At 32.5% G+C, this 24,249-nt stretch overlaps 1 protein-coding gene and 1 pseudogene across 1 annotated transcript; one reads left to right on the top strand and one right to left on the bottom strand.

Annotated features, from left to right (window-relative positions):
- Positions 1 to 481: 481 nt before the first annotated feature.
- LOC116116260 lies at positions 482 to 1,574 on the bottom strand (annotated as a pseudogene).
- An 18,020-nt stretch (positions 1,575 to 19,594) lies between these two features.
- Positions 19,595 to 23,205, top strand: LOC116116264 (40S ribosomal protein S25-like). The gene is made up of 4 exons (XM_031402369.1): positions 19,595 to 19,666; positions 21,229 to 21,303; positions 21,431 to 21,565; positions 22,840 to 23,205. The coding sequence occupies exons 1-4, from the start codon at positions 19,595 to 19,597 to the stop codon at positions 22,951 to 22,953; spliced, it is 396 nt and encodes a 131-aa protein (XP_031258229.1). The 3' UTR covers positions 22,954 to 23,205.
- The last annotated feature ends 1,044 nt before the right edge of the window (positions 23,206 to 24,249 follow it).

Here is a 24,249-nt window from a genome sequence, read left to right as displayed (position 1 = left end):
TTCAAATTCAATAATATAAGTAATAATGATTCCATACATAAAATAACATGAATTGGAAACAATATTCCCAATTCAAGGTGGAAAAAATGTAAATATATAAGTATGACATATTGAAAATAGAGAAATCCTTATAATTTAATTGTAACGATGTAAATGACAGATAAAATACTCAATCGCGTATTACTTTGAAACCACTTCATTTTGAAATAACATTAATGGACAACAAAAGATCAACTTAAAGCAATAGAAAGTGAAGCTTTACCATATGTACATAATTATGCAGACAGATTATACTTTTCCCATGAGAAAAGATCATCATGCAAGTATTACAATGTTGATGACCTAAAATGAAAGCGTTAGGAGGATGACAACCTAAAACACAATGGACCGATTCTATATATGCTTATTCAACAACATATTATGTAGATATTACATACTAGCAAAACAAAATGTAAAAATTACAGTCTCTACAGTGTTCTAATCAAAGAGCAAGAGACCTCGCCTCATCTATTTTCCATAGGCCTTCCCCATACTTGTACCACCTCAGAATACCTTCATCACTTTGAGTACGCTGGCACATGATGCACAAGTGCTCAGTACATGTTAAGAACTCACGTAATCGAGCATCCTTCTGCAAGATAATTTTATCTAGCTTCTTAATAATTTTTTCGGGCATCAGTGGAGAAAGCAGTGGACTTTTATAAGAAGGCAATGTGATATGTTGAAGACTTCCAGGTTTGGTAGGTCATCCAATATAAGCATTAGGGCATCCTTAACTATCACTAAGCATCTCAAGCTCAAAATCTTCAAATTTGGAAGAAATTTGGCTATCGTAGAAGCATAGGGAACGTCAAAAGGACCCATGACCTTGAGTTCACTGAAGTTCTTACAATTTAGGGCTATTTCCTCTATAAGATAAGGTGGATTTACTATACTAGGCATTGTTAGGGATTCAAGACATCTCCATGTATGAATGGCCTTGCAAATTACATCCTTTCTTATTCTGTTCCAAGCTAGCATAACGAGGCGCCTCAGCTGGGGGCACTTGCAGACAATAGTATATGGTGGGTTACTTCCCAATTCATTGTACCAAAAAGAAAATTAAAGACGATGATCACTGGTACCAAAGGCAATGCCAAATACTCAGTCAATAAACAACGAGAATAAAAAAATTACCTTTCAGCAAGGTTTTAAACAGAAACATAAAAAAATTACCTTTCAGCAATATAAGTAAATTGTTCGTCCCCTACATACAAATTGAAGTAAAAAATCAAGGTTCTTATGTATCCTCGGCTGAGACTCAATGAAATCTTCAACAAACTTGTCAATGTCTTATCAGAATACTCATCCATGTATACATATGGCTCTAATGGGATTTTGATGAAATTTGATCTTAACATTAACAAATCAAGAGTTTTCCAAAGCAGAGGATCACAACAAGCTGAACGCCATGAATTACAAATGTGAGCAATCCCTAAAGTCAACTGGAAGACATCAAAAGACATGAAGATTTTCACCAATATGTCAGTGTCCAAATCCTCCCATCTTCTTACAGCAAAGGCACCTTCTTTCATTTGACCAGTTGCCCAATTATCTCATAGAACTTTCAAAGCATCAGCACACCTACATAAGATATCCACATAATCCATGTACAATGCACAAAATATCATTCAATACATTAATTTATATGAATTTAAAAAGATTCGTACTATTCGAGTTTATCAAATACTTAATATACCTAAGTAGAGATATAGATGAATGCAAACCGTTTACATTATTAATACTTAACATTAAATGATTATGACAAAAAAAGTTTATATTCGTTAAATAGAATAATCAATTTTTCTTGGTAGAATCAACAATGAAACAAAGATATCTGATATATATAACAAAATCAAATAATTAATGTTCAACAAAATAAAAATACCATCATTAATTTACAAAAATACTAAAAACAAGATTCAAATAACAACACTAACTCTCATTAATAATTAACATGATATTATCTACCAAATCCAAACACAAAAAATTGTTCACTATCCAATATCTACATGAAAATTATATAAACCACTAAGACTGTAACAACATTATAATTTCCATATACTTACACCAAAAAAAACACCACCAAAACATCATGATTCCTTACAAAAGAACGAAAACACAACCCACAAATCTATTACAATTACCATCACAAATTTGCAACGAATCATTGCAAAAGCAATTCAGAATAACAACACCACTCTTCAAGCAATATGGTTGACGTAAGTTTTACTAATATCATCATGTTTCGTTAATATGTTGATTTCATTGTTTTGTTAGTCATACAGAAAATCGTATTTTGACTCCCAACAATTGAAACGGATTATGCCGAATCACTTGTGTCTTTAGTTCTTAACAGTTTCTAATGCATAAAAACCAAAATACATGTTAGAATCGATATTTAACTGAACCATATTTTTCACACTTTTTTATTGTCAACTTCTTGATCATACAGGTAATGATATTATGATTACCAACTGTTGAAACTATTATTTACACTTCTTTTTGTTGTTGTGGATCTTGTGTTTGGAAAACAATTTTTTTTTTAATTATTATTATTGTGGATCTTGTGTTTGAAACCCATTACTTACCTTACAATTTACAGTGCAAATCTCTAAACGAACAAACAAACGCAAAGGAAGTCTTACATAGAAGAAACATCTTCAAACAACAGCACAAACTACCATCAATAACAACGTCATGTCTTTCGATTATGAATATCCTTGCAGAAGCAGAAAATAAGCATGTTTCACTACTGCTTGGAACACATTTGTTCTTCGTGGAACATGATAGAAATAGAGGATTACAACTACTTATTGCATCTTGCAAACAAAATAACCAACAAGTAATGTATCAAACCGCCGTTGCTCTAATCACTATGCATGACAGTAGAGGTGTAAAAATTCTAATGAAATTAATGAAACTAACCAATCAATTCCACAAACTGAAAATTTTTAGGGAAGTGTTCAAGTCCATGAGTACAACTGCGACAATTCTCATTAAAATGAGAATATTTCAGATTTGCAACAAAGAGAATCAAAATCGTATACATTAGGATATATCAACGTCGCCAAAAAATATCACATGTCCAAGAAGTAACATAGATTATCAAATAGTATGTATGAAATATAATTTTTAGTGAGTTCCTTATATGATTTATTACACATATAAAAATTAAAATGCTTTTTAATTTATTCTGAAAATAGAAATTAAAACTCATTGGATTGCCTACACATGTTTGACAAACATCAATCTAAATATATTATAATGTAAATTAACAAAATCTATAAATAAACATTCCTATCGCACATAAAAAAAAAAAACTTCCATTCTATTACCAACCAAATTAAATCTCATGCTGAACGATAACATCCATTTGGAGCATGGCTGCCGAACCATTATTCACTATCCAACCGATATATTATAATATCATCATGACGTTTCTAACTTGAATACTTAACATAATATTTATTACTTTTGCTACTGTTTCGTATCCTTTTATTCAAAAACTTATTAACGTTTTTTCGATCAACGTGTTTACTTATTACTAGACATTTATTCGTTTTCCCAAAGCACCTTTTGTATTCTCAAAAAGCAAATAAATAATTTTAAATTTTAAATAAATAATTTACATAATATTAAAGTGATACCAAGACAAATTCAGAGAAGTCATGACCAGATGTTAAGATAAATCATTTTTTTTATCAACCAAATTAAATCCCATGCTGAACGATAACATCCATTTGGAGCACGGTTGCTGAACCATTATTCACTATCCAACCGATATATTATAATATCATCATGACGTTTCTAACTTGAATACTTAACAAAATATTTATTAAATTTGCTATTGTTTCGTATCCTCTTATCCAAAAAGTTATTAACGTTTTTTCAATCAACGTGTTCACTTATTACTAGACATTTATTCGTTTTCCCAAAGCACATTTTGTATTCTCAAAAAACAAAAAATACTTTTAAATTTTAAATAAATAATTTACATAATATTAAAGTGATACAAACACAAATTCAGAGAAGTCATTGACCAAATGTTAAGATAAAATTAATAATTATACCTTTATAATTATTAATATCAATTGTACACAGATGTTATTAAATCACTCATGCAAGTTGAGAAGACTACATGAATATTATACTGTCTAATCGTATAATCGATATTATTTTTGCAGACATGTGTTTGATATTTGATGTCATATTTTCATACATATACATTTTTACCGCCTTTTCCAATTTATTCTTATTATCCTTTCTATTAAACTCGTGCCAATTAGATTTTATTCTTCTTAAACAACCATGTTTATTTATTATAACATCTTTATTCATATTATATCTGTTTCTTTTGTATTCCTAATTAAACAAAACAAATCAAAACATGTTTTGATGTGAATCAACAAACTAAGATACTCAATAAAACATAAACAATTAAACAAGACCAATGCCGAACTGTATAAATATTTTATATTAATTGATATATTATCACATCATCACAACATTTTAACTTGAATATTTAACAAAATATTTATTACCGCTTCCTTTAAAATTGTGCCAATAAGACATCATTATTATTAGATCACCATGTTTATTTATTGTTGACCGATGCATTGTACTATTATGTGATATTTTTTATGTGACATTACCCTAGTTAGTAAATACGGGTACGGCAAAAAAAGGGTACGGGAATTTTACGGGTATAATACGGTAAATGGTGAAAAATACGTTTATAAAAATTCGGCCATAAAATTCGGATACGGAAAAAATACGGTACGGGTATATACGGGTTTAATACGATACATTGTCAATAATACGTTTTGAAAAATACGGCAATATCAATCTTAGTTTTAATACTTTTATGGACTACCTGTTTTTGAAAATTCATATTTTAAACATACTTATTGTTAAAGAAAATTAAAAAAAAAGTTAAATTCTTATTCCAAATATTACCATTATTTCAATACAAAATCAATAAATTAATACTAAATCAAAACAGAAAATTCTGTTCAAATTAGATAAGAAATATATTTAAAATAAAATAAAAAATCCTAATACAAGTGTATATTTCCTCTATTACCAAGGATCCTGTCCTTTTAAGGCTTTAATCACTCACATTGGCCATAATAATCACCCGAGGACCACCCAAAATGTCAATTAAAATCCCTCATGAAAAGTCAAGTATATCTTTATAGCCTTCCCTAAACTTCCCAAAACCAAAAAGACAGAAAGAATAAAAAAAGAAAAGCAAAAGGTGGGTGTTACCGTAAATTCTCAATCCCATAAACCAAAAAAGACATCCTCCACTTTCCTTAAATTGTTTGGCTTGGAGTCCAGCCGAGCAGACCAGACCAGACCAGACCAGTCATCCTCTAACATAAATGATAAAACATTTCTTTGTAAACTGTCAAAAAAAAAAAAAAAAACCAACACGCTTCTCTACATCTTACTTTACCCTTTTTTGTGTTTTTTTTTTTTTTTTAACACAGATCTCACTTAACTACTCTGAACCAACTGCATTTTTGTTGTTCTAAAGCACTTTTCTTCTTCTTCTTCTTCATCTGGGTGGCTACAGAGATGAAGATGACTATGATTACCTCTTCAAGGTGGTGTTGATTGGTGACAGGTGTTGGCAAGTCTAATCTGCTTTCCAGGTTCACTAGGATGAGTTTAGTCCTGAGTCTAAGTCCACTAGACAACCTTCCTCTTCTCTTCTTATTCTTCGATTGCTTCTTCAAATACTAGTAAAGCTCTGTTACCTTCCTCCAGAAGCGGGAACTGAAGAAGAACCGAAGAAGAGAGATCTGAGATATGTTTCGTTTTTTTTTCAATAATTCGAGAATAGTTCGCGAATTATTCACGAATTATACGGGAAGTCTTTATACGCGTATAATTCGGCAGATTTCACAAAATACGTATACGTACGTTTATTGCGAATTATACGGTTGTCGTACAATTGCGTATAATATGCGTTTTTACTAACTAGGGACATTACTATTAAAAATTAGGATATTAGAATTTGGTTTTAATTATGGGTTAATGTTCTTATTTTTTTATTGATATTTTGAGATAAGTTTGGTATTGTGATATTTAATGTCATTCTTAATGTAGCTTTTGTTAAAGTGTGATCAAATAAATGATACGTTTATGTAGATATTTATACGATATTAATGGAATTCATAAAGAAGACATTTATTTGATGAAACACGATCGTTTCCACTGGTTTAAAAAAATGGTACTAATCAAATGTCTCAAATGCTTAAATACCTTATAGAAATTTACATGAATGCAGACTGTTTACATTTAAATATAAGTAATACTAACATTAAATGATTAATACAACCATCATTATTTACAAAAACTATAAAAACCAAATTCAGATAACAGCGTAACTCTCATAATAATAACAAAACTTATCTAAGCAGTTGAAATACAAAAAAAAAAAAAAAAAAAAAAAAAAAAAAAAAAAAAAGTTGTTCGCTACCCATATGCGAACTGTATAAACCACAGATACCATATCGACAACGTAATTTCCATATACTTGCACCCAAAAAACAGCACCAAAACATCATGATTCCTTACAAAAGAAAAAAAAAACAAACAAAAAAAAAAAAACCCCCACAAGTTTGTTACAATTACCATCAGAAATTCTACAACGAATCATTGTAAAAGCAACCGACAAATGCTTTTTAGTTTAATCTGAAAATATAATTCAAAACTCACTCAATTGTCTACGATTGATCCAAATATTTAATAACTTATAAAGAAAAATTGATCACAAAATTAAAATGATCAATAAAACGTAAACAATATTTAATAAAAATATTAAACACCAATGATTATGACAATTTTAAATAATTAAACACGTTCGACAAACAACAATCTAAATATTGTTCCTATAACATATAAAAATAATTTTTATTCCATTATTCATTAGATTAAATTCCACGCCGAACCACAACATATTTTGGAAACCTGCCTGCCGAACCATTGTTAACTATTTATTACGCTTTCCTTTAATGCGCTACAAACAGTTTTGCTATGTTTCGTATCTGATCGCCCAATAAGTTGTCAACACTTTTCAAACAACGTGTCTATCTGTTAGTAAATGTCTGTTAATTTTCTCGGAGCCACTTTTATATTGTATGATACAGTACCCCATAAATTGATTGGGTTGTCATGTTCTTAACTGCATCCCAAAAACTTTGAATAAACTGTATAGATAGAGGCATTCATTTTCAAAATCAGTATGAGGATTATGGATGTGAAGGAACCATCGGAATTTTATACTATGACAAAAATTCTTGCATAAAAGATGAGTTCAAATTAATTCTCGCATAAAAGATGAGTTCAAATTTTTTCCGTCTATTTGTTTCCTATTTCTATTTAGATAAAACAAGTCAAGATATATTCTAATGTAGAGTAACACAATTTTAATTGCAAGACTAAATTACTTGATAAAACATAAACAATATTTAATATTTTAATAGATATTTAATAACAATATTAGACAAAACTGTTTATAAAAATGTTAAAAAATTAAACATATTCAACAAACATCAATCTAAATATATTATAATCTTAATTAAAAAAACTATAAATAACCATTTCTATTACAGATTTAAAAAACCTTTTGTAGCATTATTGATCAAACAAGATCGAAGCCGAACTATATGCATGTTTCATAATCATATTGCCGAACCACAATTAAAAAATTAATAAATATATTATGACATCATCATATCATCTCTAACTTTGATACTTGACAAAATATTTATTATCCTACCTTTAAAAATGTATCAATAAGATTTTATTATTAGTAAATCACAGTGTTTATTTATTATGATATCTCAACATCTTGTTGAACCATCATTAACTACCTAACTAATAAGTTGCACACTTAACAAAATATTTATTATGGTTTTCTTTAATATTGTACAGATAGTCTACTAATGTTTCGTATTACCTTATCCAAATAATTATTAACACTTTTTCGATTGACACGTTTATTTATTACCAGTTGTCTACTTATATTCCACCTCTTCATATCCTATTCTCCTATAAATATTGCTTTGACATCAATCACCCATTTAACTTTCTTCAGATACTATACACTTTAATTGTTCATTTCTTCTCCACAACTTAATTCAAAAATGGCTGACAAAACATCACAACCAAAAGAATCTGCAACGAATATCAGCAACGACCTCAACAACAATAATTCTCCACCGAGGCAACAAGAAGGTATAAATGTTCTACATCTTTTGTATCCTAAATTACAAAATGTCAAGCAAAACGATGATACATATTTGCGGGAATATAAAACCATTAAAAAAAAAATTGATATGTCGAGAGTTCATCTCATAATTATATTTATACATTCATGTTACCATTTCCATATATTTATAAAATTTGATTGTATATTGTTTATGCAATTGGTTTAGAAATTTTTCAGGGAATGCCGAAATTGAGGAAGGTTTTCAAAAAAGTTGACACCAATTTGGATGATCTACATACTGCTAGAGACAAATTCAGAGAAGTTATTGACCAGATGTTAGAAATCATGGAATCTGCCCTGGATATTATCTATAACATAAATAAAAGAGAGTATGCATATGCACTAGAGGAACTGAACAACTATAAGAAAAATAGAAAATAAAGTCTACATCATCCAAACCCACTTCACAGTATGAAAAACCAATATACTTATTTCTTTTATAATAAAAGTATTATTCTCTATATTCAACTTTATCTTGATTTTGATGTTACTCATTAATTGATTGAAAATTTTTCCTTTAATTGACGCAATGCATTTACTATTTAATTAACCTACTAAAAATTCTCCATCTTGACATGTTAGTTTTGATTTAATTCTTCCATCTTTACACATTGAATGAGTACTAATAATAATTATATAATTACATTATATAGGCATTCCAAAAATCTAACCATTTTAAATAAAAACATATAAAGATGGAAGTTAGTCTCTTCGTATTCTATTTTGTAGTTCTACAATTATTAACACAAAAATTAATGGAGTTATCATGTTCTCAATTGTAAAACAAACAAAGACTTTGAATGAACTGTGCAAACATAAGTTTGTTTTCAAACCTTGGCTGAAGAGAATCCTATACTGTGAGAAAAAAAAAATTTACCAATCAATGTCAAACATGAAAATGAACTCAATATAAATTTTAAGTTTAAATAATTAATCTTGATAATATTAATTGATATTAATAATTATAAAGGTACAATTATTAATTTTATCTTAACACAACTCTGTACATATATAAAAGTTATATTTACTCTAAAACTTATATAATTTAACAATTATCCTTTCTTAATCTAATTACTTTATTCTGTTAGAATAAATTTGTTTACAACCTATTTAAAAAATATTAAATAAACATACCCGCGCAATGCGTGGGCCTCATGTCTAGTTTATCTTATATTTTTAACTTTTATTATTAACTATATTTTATGATATTTAGGTGATTTTTAAATTATAACTTTCAAACTACTGCTTTAATAGAATATTTTTCTTAAACTTACAAAAATAAGGGTAAATTGACTATGGGTTATAAGGGTAAATATGACTTTTAACACATATATTAGTTTAAATGATAATGTCAATTTAATGTTCTTTAATTTAAATATAATGTCAAATTTTTAGTTTATGTTGTTCAAATTTCGGGATTTATCAATTAGGGTAAAAAGGTTTTAGATTTTTACAATAAGGGGGCGTTTGGATCATATAATGTTTTATTATAGGGGTATATTATATTAATGGAAAGAGAGATCACCTTGAAGATTACTGGGAATGTTTAAAAAATATGTTTGGTTGGTTCGAATAGATTGGTGAATAATATGTTTGGTTGGGAGGATAAATGGATGAGTATGTTATATAGATTACTAATTTGCCCTCCTTTTTAAATATTAATATAATAGTATTTTTTATTATTATTTTTTGAATCATTCTTTTAACCCTCTACATTTGAAATTTTGCTAAAACACGCCAGCCATATAAAACTTTAATTTATAGCAAAATCACCCCCACCAACCCCAAGCCACTATCGACAGCCAACCACGACCGCCAGCCGCCACCAGCAATCGATGGAATGGTGCACGACTGGCCGTATATGGCTGGCCATGAGCCAACAAAGCCGGAAATGGCCATGGATCACAAATCCATGGCCTTTTCATGGCCAAAGATGTGGCTGTGAAACGGCCACAGATCTGGCAGTGAAAAGGCCAGATCTTTGGCCGTGAAACGGCCATAGAAACACTAGATAGATCCATGGCCAGAAAAGGCCTTACCGGCGCACGACCAGCCAAATCTCGCCGGTCGTACACCATTACGACGATTGACGCCGACAGCCGATGGTGGTGAGTCACGGCCGGCAGTGGTCTTGGGTGGTTGGGGGTATTTTGTTAACTTTTAAACTTTTTCTGGTTGGGGTGTTTTAGCTAATTTCTCAAATGTAGGGGGGCTGGTTAATTGTTATTTGGTAGACATTTAGGGCAATTGTGTCTGAAATGATTTTTAATTAAGGGCAAAATGGGAAGAAAAATCACATTACCCCGATAATGTTTTAATAACAGCCTCTAGCAATGTAATAAGATTACCCCCCATATTACCAATAGTAACCACTATTTGCAATAAAAGATTGCCATAATATTTTATTAATTGCAAAATAAACGAATATTACCCCCGTTATCTTATTTACCCCCGATCCAAACATCCCCTAAAAGGATAAAATTACAAATTGTTCAATTAAGGGACAATAAATAGTTAACTAGGGTTAGATTTAACTTTATATAAGAATAAAGATGTAATTGAACAAATTTTAACTTATTTTTTTTACAAAATAAATGATAAAAGCTAAAAATTATTAAATTTAAAAAAACTAAGGGTGTGTTTGGGTGGGGGTAATAAGGGATTATTAAGGTAATGTCATCTTATGTTACTTGATTACCACGTTTGGTTGTCAAGTAATGAAAGATGCCGGTAATCTTCTAAAACCAGTAGTAGTTCCTGTTGGTAATATTGGAGGTAACTTATCACGTCTATTTTCTTAGCTATTTAAAGATTACTTGGTAATCTTATTTTTGTTACAATTTTATCTCTTATTAATAAAAGTTATAGATAAAAATACCCTTCTTATCTAAATAATTTACAATAAAATTTATAGACAATTTTAACCTCATACTTAGGATTTTTAAGACAAAATTACCCTTGAACTTCAACAAAATTACCCAAGACCATAGCCACCCCCAGCCACCACCCTAACTAGCCAAGGGACTGCCGGCCGCCAACCACCGCTGCTGGTAGTCACCGAAACAGCACATGACTACCAGATTTGGCCAGCCGTGCACCGGAAATGGCCATAGATCTGGCTGTGAAAAAGGCCAGATTTGGCGGCTGTGAAATGATCGACATTTCAAAACCATAGATTTGGCATTTTCATTGCTAGATCTGGTCGTGAAAAGGCCAGATTTGGCAGCTGTGAAATGGCTGACGTTTCATGGCCATAGATTTGGCCTTTTCACGGCTAGATTTGGCCATTTCCGGCTGTGGATCATAGATCCATGGCTAGAAACAGCCTTACTGGCGCACAGTCGGCCAAATCCGACAACCGTGCATCGTTATGGCGACTTTCGACAGTGGTGGCCGACAGCCAGCAGTCCATTGGCTGGCTTGGGGTGTTTTTGTTACAAATTAAAATTTTATATGGTTGTGGTGTTTTAGCAAAATTTCAAATATAGGAGATTAAAAAAATTATTTAAAAATTAATAATAAAAATAATATTATATTAATATTTAAAAAAGAGAGCAATTTAGTAATGTATATAACTTACCCACTCATTTATCCTCTCAACCCGCCAATTTATTTCAACCTAACCAAACACATTTTCCTAAACGTTCCCACTAATCTTTAAGGTAATCTTTCTTTCCATTAATATAAAATTCTTAGTAGTACAACTTTCGCTAAACCAAATACACCCTAAAAGATATTTAAATTATTCTTATTTGCAAAAAAAAAAAAAAAAAAAAAAAAAAAAAAAAAAAAAAAAAAATTATTAATAAAAGCTAGCAGCATTAGCAACGAGAACGAGGCAAGCTCATTGCCAACATCACTAGCCTAGCCAAATCAAAAGGCTCGATCTAGCCACGCCGGGTTAGATTGAGACCAACGGCATTGGCCTTTTCTCTTGTGTTGTCGTGGTCTATTTATAGGTTTAAAAAATATATTTTTTTTATTATATTTTCTTTAGTTTTTCATTTGTTAATTTTTTTCTTCTTTATTTTTTTTTTTCCTTTAATAAAGATTGGTTTTGGTCTTTCTCTTTAGTTTTTTAAAATTTATTATATTTTAAATTTTAAGACCTAAATTCACTTTTACGAAAAAAGAAAAAAAAAAAACAAGAGCAACTAATTAGTTTGTCTATTTCCATTAAAGTTAACAACAAATAATCGTTAAATGTCTCTTGAATGAAGAATTCGTAACTTTTATCCTCCTATTACAAAAGTTTTCAAACTTTGTATAATATCCCTTAAATTTAATTGTTTGTGAATTTGATAATTGAATCATATAAGTATAACCAACATACTAAATCTTGATAACGTGATTTGGATAATTTGTAGTAAATATGAGCAAGAGAAACCTAATATTATTGTGGGGGTCAGTTCCTGGATCTTCACGTCTTGGGCAACCGCGGCCTTTTTCAAGTACGTACTCCCAATCAAAGCCTGCAAAAGGTCGAATACTCAAGAGTTGTATTTTCAGAAACAAAGCATTTAAAGTTGAAAATTACCTGAAACTTCCGAGCCACTGCCCATTCAACAACCACACTCATTCCTATCTGGTTCAGGCAGTTCTCATTCACGGGTAGTAGGGAGGACTCGATTAGCTTCCCCATCTCGACTGCATTAGAATAGACATAAGTCATCATCGAGAGTGTGATGGTCATCTTCTCAGCATCCTCATCAATTTGGACACTCTTCGATGACTTGGCTCCAACCGAAGGCCACATAGTCGGTAGAGTTAACTCGATTCACTCCACCTGAACATTCTCCCTTGACCTCGACGCCGACTCCCACTTTCTCTTAGCTCAGCGATAGGTGACTACTTCGTTCGCACTCAAAATGTTAACATTGATGGTTTTCATCAGTCTCTTTACAAGGGCAAACTCTTCAAGAGTTAGAGGATGAAGAAACAAATGTCGAAAACAGATGTGGTTGCAGTAGCGAATCAACAAAACGCTCCACATTTGCTTCAGCGTAGGGAAAGGTGTATCTCTCTCCACCGTAGCTACCCCGTTCCAAAGATGACTTGCCCTCAGGTTTGCATCTTGTAATAGCACTCTCTAATCTCTCTGTTTTTGCGGTATAACAAGCCCTTCCTAGGGGACATGTCCAGTCCAGCACGACTCTGCCTGACTTTGTTGAACGAAGGATCTACAAAATAACGGAAGATAAAGCTCAATACTCAAAGAACAAAAGACAAGTAAAAAGGTCACTCACCAGTCGCCCTCCAAGTGAATGGTATGTCGCCCTGCCCTCTCTCTCCAAAGATTGCCTCGCCCTTCAGGAAGAAGAACTTCCCTTTCCAGTTTTTATCACTCAATCGCAGAAAAGTCACTAAATGGAGCTGATCATGCCTTAGGGTGACTGCGTATCTACCCTTGTCTTTATCATGTGCCTTCAAGTAATAGGAGTAAAGGAACTAATGCAAGCCGAATCTCACTTGGTTCATTGTGCAAAAAAGCTCCAACGATATCAATAGTCTCCACCCATTCGGCATGAACTGAGTCAGCGCGATCATAAAGTGGTTCAGTACTTCCCAAATCAATTGGGGAATCGGTAACCTCAGCCCATCATAGAAGTAAATATTGTACATCCCGATCTACCCTAGTACATCCCAATCAACTCGCTCATAGTGCCTCGGCAAACGTATCTCCACCGAGTTAGGAACATGTTACATGATCCTTGTTCTCCATTCATCATCCTGAGTGAGCTATGGGGGATAGTCCAACAGTAAGATTCCTCCACCCGGTCGGCTGGGTTCATTCCTTGAACTCCCACTCGTGGAAGGCTCGCCCTCAGGACTGCTGCTTGGTTGTCATCGTTGTCTTCCCCACTCTCCCCTTGCCCATCAAATTCGTCACTACTCGATTCAACAACAATCGGCTCGGCCATGGCTACACTTTGCCCTTTGGAAACTCCCACGGGCATATTACCCTCTTCTAATAATACCACCATAGTGGGAGCATTCTCGTACTCTCCTCCTGCCTCTATCTCAGCCTGGCTGTCCCTACTTAACTCAAAATCCGACATCGGGTATTTGAACGCTAAACCTCCTTCACCACGATCGACTCGGTCTAACAGATCAACGGGATGACCGAATCAACCTTTACCTTGAAGGATGAAGTTACGTTTGACTCCAAAAGTTGTTACTCGACTCAATTAAGCACCCCGGGCGAGCTGAGTGGAGCTAGTGAGTAAATTGACCTTTTCTCATCTTTTCCAAAACCCAACTCCCAAAATTACCAAATACTCTCCCAACGACCCCTTCGCTCTTAAACCAAAATCCCTAAACCTTTTTTCAAAATCCCTAAAACGTTAACCAAAATTACCCTAAAAAAAATAAAAAATAAAAAATAAAAGAAAAAAGAAACACCAGTTCTAATCCCCCGAGGTCTAGCCAAATCCAAGAATGCTCACTCAAACTTCTAGAAACTTTAGGCAAAACCAAAGAAATAAAAAAATACCAAACCATTCTTGTCCAAACTTGTCAAAACTACTTCAAAAAAGAAAGGAAAGTAGAAACAAAGAAAAGAGAATCAATTTCTATGACGAAGAAGGGATTTTACCATGAAAAATTGTTGAATCCTCGACAAGACTTCAACGGCGATCGAAGAAAACTTTGAGAGAAAAAGAGAACGAAAAGAAGACGAAGATGAATAGTCACCTCAAGGTTTCCCCCTTTTAATCACCTAAACTGCCAGAATAACACGCGACAGTAGCTAATTGGCTATGACTCTTTAAATTCCCGCTTGAAAGAAAAAGGAGATTCTAATCATACACGTGTCATACGATAAGACCACCTCGGGAATCCCAATCTCTTGTTTCCCGCTCAAAGTCCACATAACCTTACAATACACGTGCCCCGCTCTCCCATTGCCACCCAATCGCACTCAGATGGAGCTCAACTCACCCGAGCAAACCGACTTGATTCCCAGTTCGAGAAGCAGACAAGATCTACCTTTCAAAGTACAGACCACACAGACATTCAGCTTGACTGGCCGACTGAATTCTATAAAGGGTCACTCATCGCACCCTATCACTTGACTTAGTTAGCGGAGTGGACACAACTACAAGGATTGGGCCTCACATCATAGCACTTGGTTCGATCAACCAAGTGGACACAGTTACATGGATTGCACCTCGCATTCTAGCACTCGACTCGATTAACCGAGTGGACGCAGCTATGCAAGAATGCGAAGGTACAACCCATAGGCACCTTACATCTTTCACCAAGATGAGTCATCTTCACTTAGTCAAGGGAACCCTCACTTGTCCTGGTAGACCGCCTTTCAGCTTGGTTAACCTCCCTTCGAACCAGTTACTCTCTAAGCTAAATACTTTTTAGCTTAGAGAGTGGGGGGATAACTATGGGGGTAAAAAATCAGCTAGGGCCATATCAGACCCAAACAGGCATGTTCCACTACAACAACCGAAGGTTATGATCCCTTTTCAGTTGGGTCAGCATCAGAACTCATGACGTGGGCCAAGACGTGCGCCCCAAATCCAACCTTCCTCCAAAATGGGAGACACCAATAACCCACCTAAGGTCGGGCCTTCCAAACCAAGGTAAGTAGGACTCTTTCTGTTTGGTTCTATCCTAATTCGCCCAAGATTCTGTATCTTAAGTAAATTAGGACTCTTATTACTAATAAGTCAAGTGAACCAGGATCTTTCCTATTCACTAGACCTCTTTCCTTATGGATTCAGAGTCCTATCAGAATACGAAGATCCTACAACTACTATATAAACATGGGTCACTCCTTTGTTTAGGCATTCAATCTCAATACCACCTACTTGCACCCAAGCTCTTACTCCTAAGAGCTATACACCTACGATGTGGTTCTATTCTTCGACTTAACCTCTGGTAACCCTTTCTTCCCTTACCCTCACTAAATTTCTCGTTCAGCCTTACTAACTTGGGCGTCGGAGTGCTTACAGTAAACATCACACTGGTGTCTACGTAAGCTTCATGCTTGTTTGCTTTGTGTGCAGGTGCAGCGGATTGTCAATGGCCTCAACTTTATAGGATCAGACCCTACTTCCGCAATCGTAGATTTTAGCATCTACAATTATCATGCAATTATAATGAAACTTTTTTTTGTATATTGTATGCGACTATTACCGTATAAAGGTAATGTAATTGGTCCATTTGATACTTGAGGGTGGAGAACAAAAATTGAAAATAAAACAAGGGACTAAAATGCAAATTTATTTTTATAATAAATAATGAAGTGAATAAACCTTTAAATCAAAAGCCTTGAAGGTCTAAAAAATGAAAGAGTAATACTACACATACAACATTTCTCTTACAACATTATGTAGTAAAATATGATTAGCTGATTTTAAATTAAAATTAAACTTTCATCCAATCATCTTTTATAGCATAATTTTATATGAGAAATGTTGTATGAGAATGTTGTATGTGTAGTATTATTCAAAATGAAAACCATGACAACTTTGTAATTAGTTTTGTAGTGAATATTGTTATCTTGCCAAAGATTATTATTAAATTTTATGTCAATCAAGAGCTTTTTTTTTTTATAAATAAAGGTGAAAAATATGTTGATGGTTCTAGTAAATAAAGTCACGTTTATTGTTATCTTGATTCTATTTCTATTGTACAAAATAAAAGTTTAATATTTAGTTACAATTGTGTATATATTATTATAGGTTTAATTATATATGAAAATTGATTATATATTTGATTAGTTATATGAAAATTGACATGTATTTGATTAGTTATTAAATAATACTGATATACAAAAAAAATTGATTAGTTATTATGGACAAATATAATTTATAATTAAATTTGTAACAGTGTTCTTATGATCTTAATACAATTCTATATTTTATATAGATGATGAAATTCTGGTTGCAATGTATAAATAAGCCATATATTTAGAGTGAAATCTTTTCACAATAGTCAAATACAACCTATCCCAAAAAAAAAAAAAAAAAAAAGATCAAAACCTAAAAGATATATAAAGCATGTGATTTATTTTTTGTTTATAATAATTCAAAAGCTGTTGTATTTAACTATTGGGAAAAATTATAAACAAAAAACAAATCACATGTATACCAAAACAGTATAACATATATTAATTATAACTAAAATAGTTCTTCATAATATATGTATCAATTTTCAAGATAAGTAAATATTCTATATATATTTTATATATGTAAAATAAAAAGTTATTTAAAAAAGGTTAAATAGACCTCTAAGATATGATAAAATTACAAAAAATTTCATTCCGTTAATATACTATTAAATGAATAAATGAGTCGTTAAAATTTACAAAGTTATGAGTTTGTAAATATTATTAAATTATTTTTTCACCGTTTATTTTAACGTTAAAAGTTAAGAGCAGAAGAATATTATTTCGAAAAGCTCCAAATTTTTGTCTTTTTATCATATCTACGGGATTAACGTCATTAACCTTATTACGAAAATTTTGAAAAAGGAGTGAAAATATCAATAAAGATAGGGACACCGAAAAACCTGCACCGAAATTATATATCACCCTACGTGTAATATACCTTTGAGTTTTTTAATAATTTTTTTCTAGTGAACGGCCGTTCATCAAATTTGAACGGCCGTTCACTCACATGGACGCCCGTCCATATTATATGGATGGGATCCATATACCAAGAACGGACGTTCCCATTTAAAGGACGTTCGTCCATAAGTAAAATAGAATAAATTTTTTTTATAAAAATTAGGGACGGTCGTTCATCCGTTATGGACGGCCGTCCCTTCATTTTGGACAGGTGTCCGTAAATAAGGGACGCCCGTCCTTAACTAAAATATAAAAATAAAAAGAGAAAAAAATTTGGAGACGACCGTTCATAAATTTTGAACGGCCGTCTCTTAAGTTTGGACGGTGTCCATTCCTAATGTACGCCCGTCCATATTTTAAAAAAAAAAAAAAAAATTCTAAACAGTAAACACCTCTTCTTCTTCGCCATCTCCTCTCTTTTTCTTCGTCTTCATTCCCCATCTTCTTCGCCTTCTAAATTGCATGGGAACCCATTCTAATCACCATGCATGATTCGGAATTTATAATCATATTTGTTTTTTCCAGCTGGTCATACCTTTAGCCTTGCGTTTTTTCCATACCGAATAGCATAAGTAGCAGAACAGGGGAACCAATAGAGCTGCTCCTAATATAATCAACGATAACCACCATTTCTCTACTGCAATTAAAAAAAAAATAAAAAAATTAGTTTCTCATTTCATTGAACATAAATATAAGATTTAATGATTCTGACTTGATTAAGAAAAGAAAATAAATATAATAAAAACTGTTTCGTGGACGAGTTAGTGTATACTAGTCCTCTCAGATTTCCTCCTTACAGCTTGAGATACCTTTGGCAATTCTCTGTGTGCACATGCAGTGCTAGAAATTCTTATTTCTGAGTCAATATATAAGGTTAGCGGTGTTCATACCTTCTTTCCTTCTCTTAAATCCCCATAAAATAGCCATTGCAGTTGCAAGGACAGAAGTTGAAACGACTGCTGCTACTGATGGAAAAATAAACTTGTTCTTTTCTTTGTATAAAACTGTAACAACAATATCCGGATTTCCTTCCACACTAGAATCAACAGAAGATGAAACAATATAAGACTTGAAATGATAAGTACTTGATAACACAGAGAAAGATGCCACAGAGAAGTCTGATGCTGCAAGGGAAGCATTTTTGGCAGAACTTGCACTTGATTCTAAGAAGGGTGCCCGAGGAGGTAGTGATAACTCGAAGCATACACTTGATAAGACGAAGGATAAAAAAAGAAACAAAGATTTCAGGAAAACCAAGGATTTAAAGGTTTCAAGTTTGTGGTTTTCTTTTGTTTGTACGTACAAAATCCATGATGCAAGTCTAATATTTTCGTATTTTTCAGTCGTTGGTGGTAATCAACATGATATGGTTCATGATGAGACGTCTGAGCGGGTGTATGTCTTCCTTTTGCTCTTTCTTTGCACATATGCCCTCACTCTTTCTATTACATGCCACCATTTTTTGTAAATAGATGCTATACTGGGAGGGGGTTTATTGTTAATATATTGAATTCATGGCTTAGTGCAGTTCGTATCCAGAATCTGATGGTGATCATCCAGATTCAGAGACTGGTGTTTCTGTGAATGGTGATGACTTAAAACTTCTGGAAGAGGAATTTAGACGTAAAATTGAGCTTGAAGCTGAGGAAAGAAAGCTTGAAGAAACCTTGGAGTATCAAAGACGAATGGAGCATGAGGCTAAACTGAAACACTTTGCAGAGCAAAATAAAAGATTTGCTCAAACATTTCCAGAAAAGGTGACGGAGGGAGTCTGTGATGTTTACTTGGATCATGGTGCTGATGATCTTGAATTGCATTAACCTATCTAACCTCTGACACCAGTTAGCATCCATGTCTCACTCTGTTATATGTGATAAGATAAAGTTGGGGCTACTGGTCCTTAATTGCAAGTCCATTTCCATGGACAATATCTCTGAGATATGCTAATAAGAATTCCATGCTGCTTATTATAGAGGAAGTAGATTCTTTATCTAAGGAAACCATATGAACTTGAATTTTTCAGGTGCATTTGATGTCGAAGAATGGGTTCCCAAGCAATTCAGAAGGCGAAGAAGATGGGGAATGAAGACGAAGAAAAAGAGAGGAGATGGCGAAGAAGAAGAGGTGTTTACTGTTTAGAATGTTTTTTTTTTTTTTTTTTTTTAAAGTATGGACGCCTGTCCAAACTTAAGGAGCCGTCCCGTCCAAACTTAAGGACGGCTGTCCAAAATTTATGGATGGTGGTCTCCAAATTTTTTTATTTTAAGAACGGACGTCTCTTATTTACTGACGTTCATCTAAAATGAAAGAACGGTCGTCCATAACGGATGAACGACCATCCCTAATTTTTATAAAAAAAATTTATTTCATTTTATTTATGAACGGGCGTTCTTTAAATGGGGATACCTATCCCTAGTATATAGACCCCCGTCCATATCCATCCGTCCATATTATCCATATGAGTGAACGATCATCCAAATTTGATGGACGACTATTTACTAGAAAAAAATTATTAAAACACTCAAAGGTGTATTACAGATAGACTGGTACACAATTTTGATACAGGTTTTTCGGTGTCCCTGGCTTTATTGTAGAAAATATTATCAATACATGTCTAAACAGTAAACACTCTAACTACGGAAGTACACAACACTATATGCGCACGTTAGTCAAAATAAGTCAAAACCCTAGCACGCCAAACCTTATATTTTGCTTTGCTCCAGTATTTTCTTCTGTGCTGCCGCATCTCCTTCTTCACTCCAGACTTCTCCTGCGACTACACCAAGCATAATGGTAATCCATCTTCAAGTCCTTCGCCTTCTGTGTGGTGTCTGAAAAAATCTCACGCAAATAAAATGAGAAAAATATGATCCTGTTTAGTAGATTGGGTATCTATTAGCTAATGTTTACTCCATTGTTTAGTACTTCATCTCATCCAAAATTTTTCTAAGTGACCAAATAATTTCTATTTTCTTTTTTCATGTCTTTTCTTAGTAATTAAACAGAGAAAATGAGATAATTATCTGATATTGCTTTTAGATTTGTTAGCTACTGTAACTAGATTAGCTCAGTGTAATTAATTGCTTATAGGTTTTTCTTAGTGCCCCCAGGTGACTATGATTTATGTCTGAGATATTTACTGTTTTCAATATTTATTTCTTTTCTCAACATGAACTTGTAACTTAATTTTTATTTTTGAAAGGGAAAATGAGAAAGCTGAAGCTGATGTTTTTGAGTGGATTTGATTTAATTTCTTAAGTGTTAGCATGTCATTTTTTTCTTGAAATGAAAAAAAATTGTGTTCATATTATCGTGGCAGGCACCGAAGAAGGATAAGGCCCCTCCTCCATCCTCAAAGCCTGCGAAGTCTGGTGGAGGGAAGCAGAAGAAGAAGGTAAATTAGTCTATGGATTTTGATTTATTGAGTTCAGTTTGTAGTTTTCAGGTTATTAGTCATTTTCATGAATATGTTGTGTTATATGAATATGGGTGGACAATTTATTCTGCTTGATGGATTGCAGAAATGGAGCAAGGGAAAGCAAAAGGAGAAGGTGAACAACATGGTTTTTTTTGACCAGGCAACGTATGACAAGCTTCTTTTGGAGGTTCCCAAGTACAAGCTTGTTACTCCTTCAATCCTATCTGACAGACTGAGAGTACGCACTTAGCTTATATAATTTTAGACTTGATTTATTTTTGGTGATTGTTTCACTTGTTAGATTTAGAACATTAAATATTGCATAGTAAATTAATAGTTTGCAACTTTATGTGAAGCTATCTGGAATATTATTATATATTTTCAATTAGCCTTGATTTTCTCAAATGTCTAGCTTATTACATCTTATCCAAAGATTTATTGTTATTACAGAAGGTTCTATATCGAATAACATAAATAAAGTTAATGCTGATATAGGAGAATGTTTTTTATGCCTTAACATCATGTGTTTTAACTATTGGCATTGTGAAAGGCTATAATTTTGGTTGGTGGAAAAGGAAATGGGAGGGGAAAAGAATGATGGAAGGGAAATGGAATAAGTGGTGTGTAATTGAATTCCCATATTTGGTTTCTGTTCAACTGTGGTTTCCCTACAAAATGAGTGTGCTTCTAGACTGGTTTACTTTTTTGTTCTTTCAATTTGATACCATGATTTTGCTTATGGTGAAAACATATATCTAGCGATGTTTCAGTTGCATATGTCCAAAAATTGGCCCCACATGCTTGATATGCAACCCATAAATTTGGTTATTGGCTTATGAAAATGTCATTCTAGCTTTGAGGGCATGGGTCCAAAATTGGATCTGCGCTCCATTGCTATATATGTTAAATGCGATATGACTATTGCATCTTTATAGAACTGTACTATTTTATTTTTTCTTACTATTGCATCTTTATAGAACTGTACCATTTTATTTTTTCTTACCCTTCATTTATGTATTGTTGTTGATTTTATTTTATTTTTTCTGTTGGTTGATTATATTCTGTATCAAGCATCACTATTTTGCCCAATGATGGACAAATCAACAGTATTAAATGGTTGTGTTTCGTATTCATAAGCTTTACATGCCACCACTCTCTCTCTCTCTCTCTCTCTCTTATTACTATGTGTGTGTGTGTTGTGTGTGTTAGTGTGTACCTCTTTGGTGGTGTGTAAAGGTTCTGATTAGTGCCACTAGTGTATACCATGTATGATCTATTCTAAGCTATGAGATCTGAGGGCAATTTCTTTTTCATATGCTATGCTATTTTTGTGTTCTGTCTTTTCTGATTAAATTACACCTATTTTGTTTAAGAAATTTTGAGGTGCAATGTTAGTCCTTGATCAATACTAATATCCACTTGAGTGCATATGCATTTTTGATTAATTATGGAGTTAGACAATTCATTAAGAGTTGGCATGATGTTTGTTTGTTATTTTTTCTCCATTATCAGATCAATGGGTCATTGGCACGTTGTGCAATTAATGATTTGATGGCAAGAGGTTCTATCCGGATGATATCAGCTCATGCTAGCCAGCAGATTTACACAAGAGCCACCAATACCTAGAGGAAGAAAACCATATTCTCACTGTGTCATGGATAGATAGGTTGTTTCCATCTTTTACGTTAGGAAACCGTTATGCTGATGAGTCTAATTTTTCCCCATAAATTTTGATCTTCATGCTTGTTATTTTGATGGAGGAAACCATTTTTGTTTTTGTGCTAATTAAAATTGTTCAATTGTGTTTTTTACTGGCACAAATGAAAGTTGTTGAAATGATATTTTATTGATTAAGCCAACAACCTTCTTATTTCCTTATCGTTACTTTTTGTCAGAAAAATAGCCTTGTTAACTAGTTTTTCTGTTTCTACCCGTTGAGTTTTTTTTTTTTTTTTTTTTTTTGTTGTTGTTACTCAACTTGCTTGTACGATCTGCAAATACTATACCTATATTCTATTGCCTTATATTACACTAATACTAATGTTTTTAGTAATTTCTACCATAATCAAAAGAAAACCATCTCCTCTTGACTATTACTTGATTTGCAATCTCTACCCAAATGAAATGAACAAATATGCAAAATGAAAACAAAAAATTTAATTTACTTGTTCAATATTATTCTGAATATTGACCCTCCATTTAAACATAATTTACATAACTATGTCAATAGTTCCAACAATACAAAACAGTTCTAAGTAAGAGACAGAAAACCCTCCTCAATAATACTATTACTCAAGCCAACCGTTTCATTCTTAAATGCAATCTCAAGAATCTGAAAAACAAAGCAAAACCAAGAAACATATTTAAGAATCTTAATTATAATTTCCTAATTTCTATGAATCTGCTACATGTTTAATATTCATGCAGTAGGGACAAATGTGAACTTTCACGCATATTATGCAATTGCAACTGTCATGTATCATGCATTTGATGTAATAATGATATATTCTTAAATGTGTATGAATATCAATATTCACTTATCTTAAATGTGTATGCATTTGACACGTTTAATATTCATGCATCCTATATCATCACAAGCTAACTTTAGTGGCTTTACGATTTTCTTTTTATTTTAAAAAATTAAATATCAATATCAATATTCACTTATCTTAAAATATTTAAAATTAAAAACTAATTAGAGTTTAGATGTCAAATTAATTAAGCTTTTTATAATTTAAAGGCAGATTTTATTCAATCCCATTATAATTACTCTAATTTTTTGTTATATAAATTTTTACAAACTTAAGATTAATATTAAAAATTGACTTTTACTTATTCTTATTTATTTAATTTATCCTAACGATTTCTTTCTTGAATCACTCGGTGGGCATCTTCTTTCCCGTAAATCATATCCATTGGGTC

Source organism: Pistacia vera, unplaced genomic scaffold, assembly GCF_008641045.1.
Source record: "Pistacia vera cultivar Batoury unplaced genomic scaffold, PisVer_v2 Contig768, whole genome shotgun sequence".
Lineage (NCBI taxonomy): Eukaryota > Viridiplantae > Streptophyta > Magnoliopsida > Sapindales > Anacardiaceae > Pistacia > Pistacia vera.
This window is presented reverse-complemented; position numbering and strand designations above follow the sequence as displayed.

What these genes read in the sequence shown, in the direction of transcription:
- LOC116116264 (XM_031402369.1), top strand. Translation starts at nt 19,595, where the DNA reads ATGGAGCATGAGGCTAAACTGAAACACTTTGCAGAGCAAAATAAAAGA. An exon ending in CTCAAACATTTCCAGAAAAG is followed by an intron (nt 19,667 to 21,228) that starts GTGACGGAGGGA and finishes TTATCGTGGCAG; the next exon opens with GCACCGAAGAAGGATAAGGC. An exon ending in TCCTATCTGACAGACTGAGA is followed by an intron (nt 21,566 to 22,839) that starts GTACGCACTTAG and finishes CTCCATTATCAG; the next exon opens with ATCAATGGGTCATTGGCACG.